We start from the raw sequence: 16851 nt of genomic DNA, 5'->3' as shown, positions 1-16851 counted from the left end.
TAAAGCAAGGAAATATAATGAAACATGCATTTCGCACATCTGTAATATCCAGCTCACTGTAGGTAGCTTTTCGAGGTATTTCTCTAGGCCCTCAAATGCAGAGGAGCAGCCAGCTTCTTAAGGAAATTAAAGTATGGAGAAGAAAGAAAAAAGATCCTCAAGGAAAGAGGAAGGATGGGAACAAGTTTGGTTTTTGTTCCTAGGTCTCTAGGAACATTTAGTGCAATAGACTGAGTCAAGGGATTCTCTTTCCTCTTGGCCTGTTCTTTGCGTGGATGCATTACACCTTGCCACTTGCCTCAAAATTACTGCCTCTTCCCACTGGTTCTTAAGCATCTTGAGGAGTCTGGACAGACTCTGGGCAAAACTGAAAAACTGACTGTTTTCAGTCCTCCTAACTGCCTTTCAGATTTCACATCTTTTTCCTCTAAGTGATTTCCTTCTCATCCATGCTCTCAGACTTTACCATAACCTGGTGGTCCAACGCCTCTCATCTCAGTACCCTACCCAAGACTGCTGTAACTAAAACTACAGTCACTCCTCAGTAGCCACAGGGGATTGGTTCCAGAACCCTCCCTGATACCAAAATCTGCAGATGCTCAAGTCCCACAGTCGGGCCTCCATATCTGCGGAATCCTCTCTGCAGATTTAACCAACCGCAGGTATAAACATAGTACAGTTAACCCTTGAACAACTAGGGTTTGAACTGCACAGGTCCACATAGACAGGGATTTTTTTCAATAAATACACAGTCGGTCCTCTGTATCAGAGGATGCGGAATCCATGGAGGGAATTCCAGAGGAAGATCTCAATATTAATATTTTTGCATTTGTAAGTGCAACAGTTTTACAAAGATTTAAAAATAGAAGTAGTAAGCATTTGCACTTTTTCTTTCTTCACATTGCATTGCTCTGTTCTTGTTTATCAAATACATTTCTTCAAATATTTCAAACATTTTCTGCTGTTTTGTCTATTTATTCAAAATTAACAGCACCTTAAATATATGGTGATTGCTCTAGGCTCTGAAACACTTCTGATGTAGTCTAGGCTGAAGCACAATTTTCCTTCAAATCTCATATTGAGGTGAATAGGCCTCTTTGTCTGTGGATTGTCAATTTGGTAGATTATCTACCCTAAAATTTCCATTGGGGTCAAATTCTCCTTTGGACTCAAAAAGGACTTCTGCTTCCCCTGCCCCAGTTACCTCCCTTTTCATCCTCATCCTATACCCTCTCCCCTCTCCCCCGCAGTTTGGGTGATGTACACTTAGACAGTATGCACTGATTTCAGTATCTGACTGAATTTGGAGTGAAACTGCTGTATAACACATATTTTTCACATTCAAAAATTGCACACTCTTTCCTTGTATTCTTTTCCCTTCTCCTGGTGCTTTCTCCATTTGTGAAAATAACTTAGGGTTACTTGTGCAGGCTTATTTAGTGAAAATTTCTAAATGTTGAGAACTAAAATGAAGGGAAAAAATACCTGTTTATCATGTGACATGAAATCATCTATTTCCATAGTCCTGGTGTTATATAACTTTCCTGATAAATGCACCGAATATCTACAGTGGCGATGCAATCCACAAGCCTGGCAGGAACAGTTCTCAGGATTCTTCAAATGGATACTTACATTAGAATAATTTTCTACTCGCTCCTGAAAATAATTTCAAAATGTAATGAAGGTTTAAAGGATAAGAAAAACAACAATAAAATAAAACATAAAAAGAGCCCAACCAAATTAAAATCAAGGTTAGGAATCACAACGATAGGACAAGATGTAAGAGCAAAACACACTGGTATTTCTTACTTTAGTACTGAGCACAAGATATATTTAAATTTTAAAAGTGAATTTATAATTTAGGCTAGTAAATGAAAAGAAACCAGATTAGGAAAAAAATTAGTTTCATATCGCTCAAACTTCTGTTACTATTAAGCAGTGCTTTTCACAGGTTTTAATTTACTTCTTTTCCCTCTTCTCATCTCCAGATGTAATAATTAGTTAAAATAGGAAAGAATGAGCAGAAAAAATTCAGAATAATATAATAAAATGATTAAATCCATTTAGGTTAGTAAAATATTGAGAAAAAACAAGATCACATTCAGTCTCCATTGTATGCATTATATTTTCCACAAAATATCCCAGAAATAATTTAATTCTCCTATGGTTTCTTACTAAAGTACTAGGAAAATAAACAAGTTTGAACTAGGATTTCCAGGTCGCCAGTATTGCTATGGCCAGTCTAATAGGTGAGTTAGCAATGAGTAAACAAACTGAGAAAATATTTGGTATTCATAAATAAGCTTTATTAAGCTGTGAAATTACTTGTGCTTGAGTAGTTTTGCTTATGCTCTAGGCCTGTGCTAGACACTACTGTTCTAATTAGTAGCGTGGATCAGTTTACCACAGTATTTGAACTGCACACAATGAGCATATTAGCAGGGTCACTAAACTGCATTCTCTATCAGCCTGACAGTAATTAAGTATCCAATGTAGTTTCCTTTTTACATTGTATGATCCACAAAGACATTGTCTTTGGTCTACTTTTTACTGTTTCTCATATTTCATGGTACTTCATGACACATGCACTTACAGGCTGACATTCAGAGTGAATAGATGACTAACGATCTTCCCTTCCTGCTTCTCTGGTATTCACAGAAGCACATGCTGAGATGAAAGGTCTATCAGCTTGGTTCTCTGAGTAACTACAATAAACAGAGCACCCCTATTGACTCACACTGGACATATAAGTGAAAAATCAACTTTGCTGGGGTAAGCTATTGAGATTTTCATTGTTGGTTTACTTTGTTTGTCACATTATTTATTTTTTGCAGCATAACCTAGCTTATCCTGACCAAGATTGTACTGAATCATCTCTGTCCCTAAATTTTTAAGCTAATATTTTCTTGTATATTACAGTTATTATTTCAACATTGGGTTATCCAAACTCAACATAACCTACCATAGTATGGTAAAGCATAATATAGCAGAATGGATGGGCTTTGAAGTCTGAGAAAGCCTAGACCTAAGGTTTCTAGGTTCAAATATTGGCCTGGCTAATTACTAGCTGTGTAACCTTATGTTACTCAATTTTTTTGAGTCACAACTTTCTCATCTCTAAAATGGAGGAAATAATAGTACATTCCTTGTGGGGTTACTCTAAAGATCAAATAAGATACCTTACTTTGCATATCAGTTACTTGGCAAAATTAAATGATCAATATGCTATCGTTCTATTAAAGACAAAAATATACGTACCACATCCTAAGAGCTATGCTATGTGCTTTACCTTAAAAGTAAGTAAATATTTTCTCTATCTGAGGAAGAAACTGGAATTTACAAAAGTTAAAAAATCACCCACAGTCAAAAAGATATATATGGTGGCCCTAAACTCAAGCTATCCTCCAAATTGAAGTCTTTTAATTCTTTTTTTTTTTAATAATCCCATAACTGTCCTTAAACCTAATCCATCTGTGGCTAATTTATCATCAGGTAATTCAAGGCCAAATAGGCCTTGGATGAAGCCAAATCTCCTGACATAAATGAGGTAGAGTAGCTAATGATTTAAGTGCTAGAAGGACTATAAGGAACTTGAACTTCTACTATCTTGCCATTTTCCTCTTGCTAATTATTAGAAGCTAGAATGTTAGAAGTAGGGAGGAAAAAAAGCCTTAAAAATCATATAGTACAGCCTCTATTATTAGAGATCATAAAATAGAAATCTAGGTGATAACATGGAATCAAATAGATCTTATAAATTAAAAAGATGTTTCCCCCAAATTGGTAGAATTACAAAATCTTAAGGTGGAAAAGGATGTCAAAGACTACATAGGTCAGTGTTTCCCTAATTAAGTTATGGGAACCAATATCCTAGAAGGTAATAATAGGTATTTCATGAAAAGAAGCCTCACAGTAAAACACAAATTTGGGTAGTATTATATTCTACATTGCCCTCTTGAAGATTTACAGTATAAATTCACACATTAATGCTCCTTGAAAGTCCTCCAGTTAAGTTAACCCTACTGTTTCTCAACCTTCTTTAACAATGAAACTCTCTTTCCTGAAATAATTAACATCCTGTGAGACAATCTCCTCATTTTAACAGATGGGCTAAGCCTTAGAGATGTTCTAAAGTTACCATTTAGGACTACTTAATTATTGGATAGATATAACAAGTGTGAAAGACTAAAACAATTATAGCCTTTAGAAGAGATGAGAAACAAGCTGATTATTTAACAAAGAAAAATGTTAATAATTTAGAAGATTATTCAGTGTGACTGGTTATTGAAGGACTTGAGTGGGGAGGTCTCCCACTCCAACCCCACCCCAGCCCCCGACCAGAGATTCAAAAACAAATAAAACTGTATACCTTATATTGCTCTTTCCAACGACTTCTAGAGGTTAAATTCTCTAGACGAGGCTGAACAAAGCGGTTATCCAAATAATGAAGAGATGTCAACATATCTTGTGCATATGATTTTTGCCTGGTGCCATCTGTTCAGGGGAATAACAACAACAACAACAAAAACAATCACTTTGCCCATATAAAATATTTAAATAATTGCATAACGATTTCTTCCCATAGTTTTAAGAAGATAACTTGCTTGGTTGGTCAGAAACACTTTAAATTTTAAAAAATTAATGAAGTTAAAGAAAATCCTTCCATCAGAGCATTAGGGAAAGGAAGGAGCCACACACGCTCTCTAATTGTTCCTTGAACACATCAAACTTACTCTTTTCTAAGGGTCTTTACACTTGCTGTGCTCTCCGCTAGATCCATGCATTGCTTCCTCCCTCACTTCATTCAGGTTTCTGTTCAAAAGATACCACTTGGGAGACCTTCTTTGACCAATCTAACTAACACAGAGTTTCCTTTCCTTTATCACTCTTGATCTCCTTATCCTATTTTATATTTTTTCAAGAATTAATTCCTTAGGTGAAATCATATCATGTTATATATTTGTTTACTCATTGCTGTCTCTCCCATTAGACTTTACGCAACATGAGGCAAGAATCTTCCATGTCATAGTCATTGACATATTCCTAGCCCTCAAATAATGCCTGGCCCTTAGTAGGCACTCAACAAATATTTGTTCAATAAAGTCTGAATGAAATCTTACTCTGGCACTTTGGTAGACATTCAGCACAACATATTTATTGTCTTTATTAAGAGCCAGACTCCGTGCTAGATACAAGGGGTGTGTATATAGAAAGTATGGTTCTTCTCACACTCTTGAAAGGGAGGAAAGCAAAAATACATTTTCAATATATATATGAAAGGTGCATATACATCAGTGCCACCATACTCAGGATAATGATAGCACAAATGAGTGACAAATATTATTTGAATGGGTCACAGATAGCTTTCACAGTGGAAATGATTTCATACTCACTTAGAAAATCTAAGGTAGAAAGGGATTATACTCTAATGAGAAACAACAAGGCACAAAAGCATAAAAAAGCATATAACTTTTGGTGAAATTCAAGGAGCTTAGCGCTTAGGCTGGGACAACACATGGGTGTTGAATTATCCTGCTGTTTAATTAGTATATGTCCTGTATCCTCAAGTTCACTGTGAACTCTCAAAGGGCAGGGAAACTATTTCTTTTGTACTTTCACATATCACAAATAATAAACACTAACAAGTTTTTCATGTGAATGGACTTTTGGTGTAGTTGATACTAGAGGGAACAACTGGAGTGCCTTAAGATTGGGTCTCCATGGTTTTGTTTAATATATATGGATATATATATACACACACACACATATATACATATAGAACAATGAGGCTGTTTAAAAATTGGGAAAAAAAACCCTGATTCTTCCATTCATATTATTAACTTACCATATAATGTTCCCAGAAAAGATTTATCTAGAGCATTGATCAGAAGAGCCTTCACAACTCTTTCAAAGTGAGAATAGTGATCACTAAAAGAATCTGAAATTAATTTAAAATAAATATTAGAATCCAGCAGACAAAACAATTCCCTAAATACAATGGGTTCCTTTCTCCAAGGCTAAGAAATTAATAAATAGGAGAAATTGCTTAATTATCCTAATTTTATAGCTGGCTCAGTGACTTGTCTATTCACTGAGATAGTCTCCATTTTCCAAATTTACCGGCTTCTAATCCAAAGTTTCAAGTTGTTATTTCAAATAATCTTCACTTTCCAAACTTATTAAGGGAAAACTGTTCAGGAAATATTAAGATACATTGTGGAAAAAAAATCAAAATCATCCCCTGGGCACTGAAGTTCAATTATCAACTTGACAATTAGAGTGAGAGAACAAGAAAGAAAATTTCTAAAGGTAGGCTGCTCAATATGTGAATGAAACATATTCTTCACATATGTTTCTATATTCTCTTATTCCTTATCTCTAAACCATGTTACATATGAAATTGTCCAGGAAATTGTTACCCTAGCCAGAAGGACAATGGCTATAAAAACTCTATTCCCTTTCTGCTGCCATAGATCTAGGATTTTCCATACCAATTTAGAAAATTTATGTCTTCTCTTTTTCATACCAAATGTATAAGCCTACTTTCCCACTAACCCAGTTTGGTCCATGGAATCACCTGTTGTGGTGACCAGGCAAATGGTGAGAGAGGAGGTCCCTACTATTTCCCGTTGCTGTGGGTCAACGGTTATATGGTTGTGGAACTGTTCTCTGTCAAACACGACCCCCTCCTTGATCCAAGTTGTCATCAAAGAACAACTGCCCCCGATCTGGGCACTTGTGAAGACACATTAAGGGCTGCCTAAGTATTTCAGGAAAAGTGGAAGATGCTTGGCGAGGGATTAAAGCAAAATTAAGACTTATTATTAACATCCATGAGTGATTTTGACTCTGCTTTCAGTTGACATAAAACAAAGATGAAATTTAACATGAAGTCTTTTAATTTATATTTTAGTTACTAAAAGGGCTGTATACATCTTATTTTAGACTCTAGGGGAAACTTTTAGTATGCATTCATTTTTAAGAAAACACCTTACTGAGGTACTAGAGTGGCCAAAATGAGGCAGTAATAAAACTACTTGACAATAGCAGATAATTTGCACTGTGGCCCTTAGACTTTAAAGGGCCTATGATTAATTAAAAATTGCAGAAAACTGACCATAGCCATTTATGAATACAATTGTAAAATGAGATAATATTTCAATAGAATTTAACTTCAACTAGACTTTCATCAGCTTCTGGATATAAAATTATAGTGTTGGTACATACTTAATTTGTGTTAAAATGCATTTAAACTCTGTCTAGCACTTCCCAAACTGAATTAAGGGAAAACTGTTCTGGGAATATTAACTGATGTGTTGAGGAAAAAAAATCAAATTTACCCCTATTGCACCTATCAAACAAATTGAAATAGAATTTTTAATTTTTATTCCACTGAATTTATCAGTCTTGAATGTGCTAATGCCCAATGTTACTCACCTGCTATAGAGTTTTGGGAACTGCTGCTCTATTTCAAAGACACTAATAGTGTTTCTTTAGGATTAGAAATAGAAGGAAAGGGCAGAGAATCAGAATCATCTGGGGAGTTTTTCTCCTAACCACAGAATCCCTCTCCTACCAATGTGTGTCAGAATCTCCTTCAAAAGAGTCAGGAAGAGGGCCTTGATTTCATCGTGCTTGAGTGGATGGGTGGGGTGGTGGTGGAATTATGCTCCTGGCATCTCAAGTTGAAAAAAAATATTACTGAGCAAGTATAGGCCAGGCATCATTTTATGCACTTGCATGCGTTGCTTTATTTCTCACAACAAACCTATGAGGTACTATCATTACTCTCGGTTTATTTCTCATTGAGGAAACAGATACAGAGAGGATGAAAAACTTCCCAAAGATCATAGAGCTAGTAAGTGTTGGAACCAAGGCTGGAACAGGCCGTCCGACTCTAGATTTCATGCTACAATCCCCTACATAGATGTTGTTCTGCATGGTAGTTAGATTTGATACTTTCGTACTTCAGAACATGGAATTTTAGACGTGCACGGGAAATAGGAGAAAATAAAATTCAAATCCTTCAAGACTAGTAAAAATGACTGGATGATGAAATAACTTATTACACAACTAGATAGAGGCAGAGTCAGGAATAGAGCTCAGACCTCCCCAGAGCTTTTCTCATCGCTTTAATCCTTATCTTGGATGGGCTTCTGTGGAGTACCCTAGAAATATTGTTTGTAACTTTTCTCCATAATTATAAAAAATTTCAAAAGGATACAGGAGAAAATAAACAATATTCATGTTTAGGCATAACTTGATTTTTTCAAGGTAGCTAATCACCTTCCCCACATCCAATCATTGGATAGTTTGGTCATTCAGCTGATTTTCCGTGCATCCGTGTATTTCATATATATGCTAAGATTTTGTTTCAGCACCATCTGCCCTTCCTTTCCTACTGATCTGGCTGTCATTCTCACATCAGTACTACATTGCTTTACTTATTGCAATTTTATGATTACTTTTTATATCTGGTGAGGCAAGTCCTTCCACTTTATTTTTTGTTTTCAAATTTTATTTATTCTCATGTATTTGTTCTTTCAAGTGAACTTTAGGATTGTGTTTGCAAAGCTGAATCAAAACATTAATTTCAGAAGATATAACTTCTTGTATGATTCATTACCTCCCAGAAACATGCTTATCTCTTCTTTTACTCACATTTCCTTTTCTATTCCACAGTAAATTTTATTCTTGTACCTGTAAAGTCAAGCTTTTCTTCTTAAGATTAGGCCTAGTAATTATTTTGTTCACTAGTGTAAATGGAATTTTCCCTCATTATATCTTCTAAATAATTATTGACAGCATATAAGAAAACTACTGAGTTTTACGTATTTATTGTGCATCTGTCATTTTTTGAGATGTTTTTCTAAGGAAAATGAGCTTCCTGGAACATTATAGAGCTGGAGAGAGAGATACTGTTTGGGAATTCCTGGGCACTGACTGCTTTCTCCCCCTACCCTGAGGAGGATGTGGTCTTGCTAGTGCTAAGTTTATTTCAGAAACCAAGAGACTGTTTATAAATATTCTCTTAGGTAGAAGCACATGGATTGTTGGTGTACTTTCTTCTGAAATGGAGATGTAAGCCCAGTGTAAGAGGGCAGGGGCAGAGCAAGAAATGGGCCCCTTTTTCTACTCCAACAGGTGCCTCCCACTCATATAGAGAAAAAAGAACTTACTTAAGAAAAATATGGAAATAGATGCTGCATCTACTCCTACTCTCAATATATTCATATCCTTTCTCTTAACTTCTGTATCTTTGGTTAAATAAGTCAGAAACTGATAGCTTGTGTATAATCATATTATGTTCACTAATGTCTTTTCCTTTTCAATAGTTATATTTCTTATTTTACTTTCACATCTGTTGCATTGTTGAAAACAACTAGAACAAAGTAGGAAATATTTTTGTCTTGTTCTTTATTTTAAAGAGAATATCTCTAGTGCTTCATTATGATGTTGGATCTTGGTTTAAGATATTCTTTGTTATGTAAAGGACATATGCTCATATAACTATTCTTAAGACTTTTTGGAAAACTAGATATGGGCATTGAATGTTATCAAATGCCCTTTTAGAATCTACTGAAATTATTATTTTTTCTCTTTTGACATATGCAACACATTAATATGGCACCTAATATTAAACAATTTTTATAGTTCTAAAAAGAATGGTTAGAGGACTTTTTCTTTACTCTTGTAATTACAAAAATATTTCCTTCATATGCCTGTTTGAAAATATTTTTCATCAACTTAGGATGTAAGCCTCTTTAATCTGCATAAACAGGTGTGTTTGGCAACTCAAGAATATTTTCTTGTATGATACCTTTGAATTCACATCTCCATGTGTCTTTATATCCAGAAACATGGTAAGCCTCTCAGCACATTCAAATCTTTTATAAACCTCACTAAGGTTATGTAATTTTCTTCCTTTAGATTTCCATTTGTTCTGTATTTTCCCACCCAGGAATTTGTGAAATAGGGTCTTCATTTCTATTCCTTTATGTATTATCTCCTCCTTTAGAAATGTTTTATTTTTCTCTCTGTGCTAGAAAATTCTAGGGTTTAACCTACATATTGATGATGACATTTTCTGTACTGTTAATTCTGCTCTCTACTGTTTTCAATATAGATTTTCTGACTTTATATTTTTCATTTTCTGGCAGTGTATCCTTAACTACCTCCCTTTCACCTCAAATTGTTCTCTCCTCATGACTTTCTATTTCTTTTTCATAGATTGCAAAGCAAATGCTTTGTACAATTTTCTTCTGTTTACTTTAATGAAACATTTTTTCATGGGCATTTTCTTCCCCTGAGTCTTCAGGGCAGGGTTACTTTTCCCTTGTGCCATATGATTTCACTGGTACTTTTTATTTATCCTAAAACAAGAGGAGAAGTTCTCTAGAGGATTTAATATTTAACATAAATTGTTGTGAGATTGCTCTTAGTCATACCATGCATGTTGATAGAAAGATTCTGTTTAATTGCTAGGTGGAGACTAAGTTAATGTTCACTCAATCTAATTTCCAGTATTCTAGCAAGCATTTTTCTAGCAAGGCACTATTAGACTGAGATGTACTTTTATAATGTACTACTTGGTTCTCTGTCACTCTGAACATATGATAGAGTACTGGAAAAATAATATAATCTTTAGTATCTACAAATCTGAAGGTGTTCCTATCTCTCTACCTGTGTATAACATTATTACCATGTGAACTATATAGATCCGTAATACAACAAACCATTGCTAGTCCATCCCTCTACTTTCTTTGATATCTTTTCTGGGAGTTGCAGTCTCAGAATAAATATGAATAAATAATAATAGGGATTGATGAGAAGGGAAAAAGACTCTGTCTTTTAACTGCTTCAACCATGTAGCAGGAGGCAAACTTCTATTTTAAGGTGTTACAAATGTGTCTGTCTTTCAGAGCCAAATGGCAGATAGCAAGGAATTAACAAAATGTCTTCCTACAGTGGAACTGTTCTATTCAAAAAGGTAAAATTGCATATGCCACTGATTGTGAGTCTCAAGTGAGTGCTGAATTTGGAGTTCTGAACATTTCTCCCAAATTCTGATCACATGTTGAATATGAGTAGTTGTCACTGTTCTTATACAAGTTGGGGATGGGGGGAGAATGAATCTGGGAATACTAGCCTAATTACAATCTAACCCAGGCCACAGAAGGGTGTTCACTATTCATCACATAGATTATTGCTTTAACGAGAAAATGTTGATTTTCAAATGTAAGAATTGATTTATAGCAACTTTTAGAACATAATCCCTTGGCATATCAAAAACTGCCTGTATTTAGCTTCATTTATTATATTCTTTAATGGCATAATCATTGTTAAGTATTAAAAACATTAACCAAATCATAAATTATCACATAAAAATACGTGGGTTTTTTTTCCTCTGATGTATTAATAAATCTGGTCACGCCTAACATTTTTGTTTCTTAAACTATAAGACCCAGGAGCCTTCAGTCAATGTTTATCTTAATCATCCATCCATCCAACTAATAAGTTCTTATAATGTATCACCAAGTCTAACGTGTATTAGGATTACAAAGAGAAGTGAAGCTGATTAACGATTTAGGTAATTTTTTGGGAAGTAGGGATGCTCATTTGGATTTCTTTATTGAGCTTTACTTTTTCACATACCATAAAATTCACACTTTTTGGTGCACAGTTCTGTGACCAAAACACGAAGTTGTGTAACCACCATGACAATCAAAAAAACAAGTTCTACCACCAGCCCAAAACTCCCTTACGCTCCCTTCTCAATCATTTAGTTTTGCACATATTGAGTGTGAGATGTCTGAAAGACACCCTGATGACAATGTTCAATAAAAAGACTTAAAAATTGGGCCTTAAGACTATGGAGAAATCTGTGCTGGAAATAAAAGTTTGGGAATTTCCCCATAGATTGGGCTGAAGTTATGGGGCAGAGACTGCCTGAAGCACAAGCAAAATGAAGGTAGTTTGAGGATGGAACCTTTAGAAACATCGATATTTACATGGCAAATGGAAAAAGAGGACAGCAATATTATAAAGGGGAATGCAAGAAGCGAAAAAGAGAACTTTGAAAGTGAGAGTTGTCAATGGTTAGTGGCAAAGCACACAGCAGTATCAGGTTAACATAAGAACCAAAGCGCATCTTGGCAACTAAAAAGTTATCACTAACTTCAGTGAGAGCAATTTCACTGGATTGATGGGTATAATAGTCTAAGCACGATGCTTTGCAGAGTTACTGGGAGACTTGAACAAAAAGGTAAGATTTAGAATGGTGGCTAATAGAACATGCCAACTCAAGGGAGGAAAGGCATTAATATGGTTACAAGTTGAGAAAAGAGAGCTTGTAAGGATAGAGTCAGAAGGAGAAGCTTCAATTAAGAACACATAAGATAAAATGTATTGCATAAAAAATGAGGTACATCTCCTTCTAAGGTGGAGATGCTCAATAGTAAAAGCAAGCACAGAACTCCTTGATATTTACCCAAATGAGTTGGAAACTTATGTCCATAGATAAATTTGCACACAAATATTTATAGCAGCTTTATCCATAATTGCCAAAACTTGGAAGCAACCAACATGTCCCTCAACAGGTGAATGGATAAACAAACTGTGGTACATCCATACAATGGAATATTATTCAGTGATAAAAAGAAATGAGCTATCATGCACATTAAGACATGGAGGAAACTTAAATGCATTATTAAGTGAAATATGCCAACCTGAAAAGGCAACATGCTGTATGATTCCAACTATAAAACATTCTGGCAAAGGGAAAGCTATGGAGACATTTCAAAGGTCAGTGGTTGATAGGGGTTCTGGGGTGGGAGGGAGGGAAGGATGAGTAGGTGGTGAACAAGGCATTTTTAGGAGAGTGAAACTGTTCTGATATTGTAATGGTGGATACCTGTTGCATCATTATACATTTCTCAAACCCACGGAATGTACAACACAAAAAGTGAGCCCCAACACAAACTATGAACTACAGTTAATAATGTATTCATATTGGCTCATCGATCGCACCAGATGTACCAAACTAATCCAAGATGTTAATAACAGGGAAACTCTGAATGAGGGGTTATATAGGAACTCTCTGTACTTTCTACTCAACTTTTCAGTAAATCTAAAACCTCCCTTAAAAAAACAAAAGTAAGCATAAAAGTGTAGGATAGAGAAGAAAGTTAAAAGAGTTCCCATGTGGTGGACTTTTATTTTCATTAATTAACAGGAGTGTTTATGAGTGGGTATCTCTCAGTAAATGTTCTATCACATTCTAGATATTAATATCCAGAATGATGGGACACCTCCTAATTGAGTTTTCCTGAGATTCAAATGTCCAGATGGCAGGTGAACCAGTGCCTACTGACATAAGGAAAACAGTCATTAACTTTCAATACACAGATGCTTATCACTGGCATTTCTGTAACTGATAAATTTCTTGAAATTTGATTCATACCTCAATCTACTAATTTACCTAAATCATGGTATCTAATTTGAACCATATTACACTTAACTTTAGTAACTATGCCCTTTAATTTTGGAAAAAATGCATTCTTGAAGAAAAAAAAATGTTTTCATCCAACAGTTGTACCAGAGTTGTAAAACATCATAAAAAAGTCTTTAAATTTATGTACAATTATAGAGATCAGAACAATAATACATATTTAAAGACATCCTAAATTTTCAGGGCCCTATTATTTATATTTTCATTGTGTGAAAATATAAAAGGTTCTAATTTCCTGATAGGTTTCACTGAGTGTCACTTCAAAAGGCCAGATAACACCTGTGGTTCTCAAAGTGTGATCTGTAGACCCCTGGAAGTCTCCTAGTCCATTTAATAAGGTGATCAGTGAGGTCAAAGCAATAACACTAAGATAATTATCTGCTGTTTCACCATGTTGACATTTTCAACGATGCTGCAAACGTAACTATGGATAAGGCAGCTGACCCCTTAACATGAATCATGGCTATAGAACCAAACTACTAGTAATCATTATAATCATTGCTATGCATTCAGTAAAAAACCTACTTTCACTTAAGAATGTCCTTGATGAAGCAGTAAAAATTATTATTTTTATTAAATCTTGAATCTTGAGTATACACCTTTTTTGTATTCAGTGAGATGAAATGGGAAGTATGGATAAAGCACTTGTGCTGCATATCAAGTGTAATATCGTACTTTGAGGAAAAACTGAGTTGGGAGTTAAAAAAGCCTCATTTGTCAGGTTTACTTGAAACACCATGTATACTTGAGAGAACTATTGACCAACTATGTTATTCAGGTATTTGTCAAATATTTTGTCAAAAATGAACAAAGAGGAACTGTCATTTTAAGAACTCACGGTATTTGTTACCAAAGATAAAAAACAGATTTTTGAGTAGAAATTAGAATTTTGAAAAACTTGTATTTGTTACTATGAGCTTGACAACTTCCCAATACCTAAAGAATTTTCTGATGAGATTGGTGGTGATATTAATGAATGTGATTTCTTAAATACTGTATAATGAAATGTGTCAAAATATGGAAAAGCTACATAACCCAGTGAACCAATATTTTTCAAATGATCAGTGCATGATATTACAAAATCATGCATGGGTAAAAGATCCATTCAAATTACAAGACAGACCAATGGAATGTAATGTAAGTACTAAAAGTTCATTCATATGCTTTCACATTCCATACTGCAAACTAACCTTTAAGAAACTATCACTTGCTGAATTTTGGTGTGGTGTCAAATGAGAATATCCACAATTATTTTTAAAATGCTTTAAAAACAATTCTTCCTTTTCCAGCTACCTATCTGTGTGAAACAAAATTGCTTTCATCTAATTTAATATCACAAAATATCACAACAGACTGAATGCAAAAGCCGATGTAAGAACCCAGCTGCCTTCTGTTAAGCTAGACGTTAAATATATTTATTAAAATGGAAAACAATGCCATTCTTTTCATTTTTTGGAAAAATAGAGTTAAAAAATAGAATTTTTCAGAAAAATGTTATCTATATTAACATGTAATGAGCTTATCACATTACATGAGTTATTTTAAGTCATTTAATTAATAGATATATTTTAAATTTCTCTTTTGTATTTCTACAATGGTAAATGTTGATAGATATAACCCACAGAAACAAAAGCCCTTTGGGGTCCTCAATTATTTTTAAGAGTGTAAAGGGTTCTCAAAACCACTAGAAAAAACTATTATTAGACAAGTTTACCTGAAAATGAAACCACAGTTCCTAATCAATGATTTAGAACATGATAGTAAAAGGCTGATCTGATACTTAGTATAATATCATGATTAGAACAAGTCATAAAACATTCCCTTGATATTTAACTTACAAAGAGAATTCTGTTTTACTAATTTCAGTTGTGATGTAGTCAATTTTTCTCCTCCTTGGCTTTTATTCTCTTCATCACCCTCCTCATCTTGCACTACGAAGTCATCAATAATATAATCATCTCCATCTTCATCATATTCATAATCATCTTCCTCCTCCCCCTCCTCCTCCTCATCATTTTCATCACTGCTTGGGCAGGATTTCTTTTCAGAGTCCTAATTAAATTAAAACATACCTTTTAGTAAAGTGTACCTTTAAAAAACTGTCAGTATGGATGTGAAATTAAAAGATTAAATCCGAAATAAAAAAATGATTTGTAGAAATTAATTTTATATTTTAAGGTTAAAAAAATCTTGTCATGTTAAATGTTGAACTTTTGAAATTAGGAAGAAGATAATATACCCTGGTAAGTGAAATAAAATGTTCAAAATCGACATTAAGATGATAAGTAGAAATTAAAAACAGGAAAGACCAAATTTTTAAAAAGTCTTTCAATTTTAAAAAAGAGTGAAAGAATGAGGCTCATGAAAAAATATTATTAGATACAATACTGCAATCAAACATGTTCAAGGAAACTTGACTAAAAAATAAATTTTAGAATTATTGTGAAATAGAACAGACTCAGCACTTTGATTTTTATAAAATACTTTAAATAAAAATTTAAAAACAGTAACAAAACCAATAAAATATAACACACCTCAAGATCTCTACTACTACTGCGTCTCTGATGAGATCTCTGTTTTGAGAGGTCTTGCAGTTTCTGGAGCTGTTCTCGCTTTCTTGCGGCTAAAGTTTTTTCAGGTTCTTTTTGCTCCATCTCCACTGAAGAACATTCATCTTCAACCACTCTACGCGGATGTTTAATGCCCACTTTTCTAACTAGGATATCACTGTCGTCACTTTCATCACTGTCGTACATCACGGAGGAGATCCTTTTTCTCTTCCCTCGCTTGATGTGTTCTTCTTCTAAATCCTCCTCTGGTATTTGTCCAGAGTGTTTGTTGAGATCATCTTCCTCTTGACCTGAATGCTTTTCATGATCTGGTAAGTCAATACTTCCATGTTTGGTTTTGTTCTTTTCCTCTTCATATGTCGAACTGTTGCCAGTGTTAATGAGATGCTTACTACTGTTTCCTTCACTTTCAACTTTAATTAATTTAAGCTCTCTTTCATTTTCTGGCTTCTTATTACTATCAAGCCCCTTGTTACTATCAGGTTCTTCATCACTGTCAACACTTTCATTATTGTCAACACTTTCATCACTATCAAGCTCCTCATCACTCTCAAGCTCATCATCACTATCACATAATTGTGAGAGACTACTTCTTTTAGTCCGCCTCCAATCCACTCGAGATTTCTGTTCACACTCTTGAGTTTTAGAATTTTTCCTCGTTTCATGTCTTCTAATATGTACCATTTTCACTTAAGCTTCTACAAAATAAAGTTATTAGGAATATAATAATGACAACCAGATTACAACAATGAATGCATTTATGGTACAAAC

At 34.4% G+C, this 16851-nt stretch overlaps 1 protein-coding gene across 8 annotated transcripts in view; it reads right to left on the bottom strand.

Annotated features, from left to right (window-relative positions):
- Nucleotides 1-16851, bottom strand: part of CCDC82 (coiled-coil domain containing 82) — a 29942-nt gene that overhangs the window by 8216 nt on the left and 4875 nt on the right. For all 8 annotated transcript variants that reach the window (XM_082409965.1, XM_082409963.1, XM_082409966.1 and 5 more), the window contains 5 exons: nucleotides 16045-16778; nucleotides 15349-15562; nucleotides 5846-5938; nucleotides 4370-4494; nucleotides 1486-1656 (listed from right to left, as the gene is read on the bottom strand). In XM_082409965.1, the coding sequence (XP_082266091.1) occupies nucleotides 1486-1656; nucleotides 4370-4494; nucleotides 5846-5938; nucleotides 15349-15562; nucleotides 16045-16764 (1323 nt within the window). In that variant the 5' untranslated portion in view covers nucleotides 16765-16778. The remainder of the gene's footprint in view (nucleotides 1-1485; nucleotides 1657-4369; nucleotides 4495-5845; nucleotides 5939-15348; nucleotides 15563-16044; nucleotides 16779-16851) is intronic.

Source organism: Balaenoptera physalus (assembly GCF_965194825.1).
Source record: "Balaenoptera physalus genome assembly, chromosome: 10".
Classification (NCBI taxonomy): Eukaryota; Metazoa; Chordata; class Mammalia; order Artiodactyla; family Balaenopteridae; genus Balaenoptera; species Balaenoptera physalus.
Note: the sequence above shows the minus strand (reverse complement) of the source record. Positions and strands in the feature narration are given on the sequence as shown.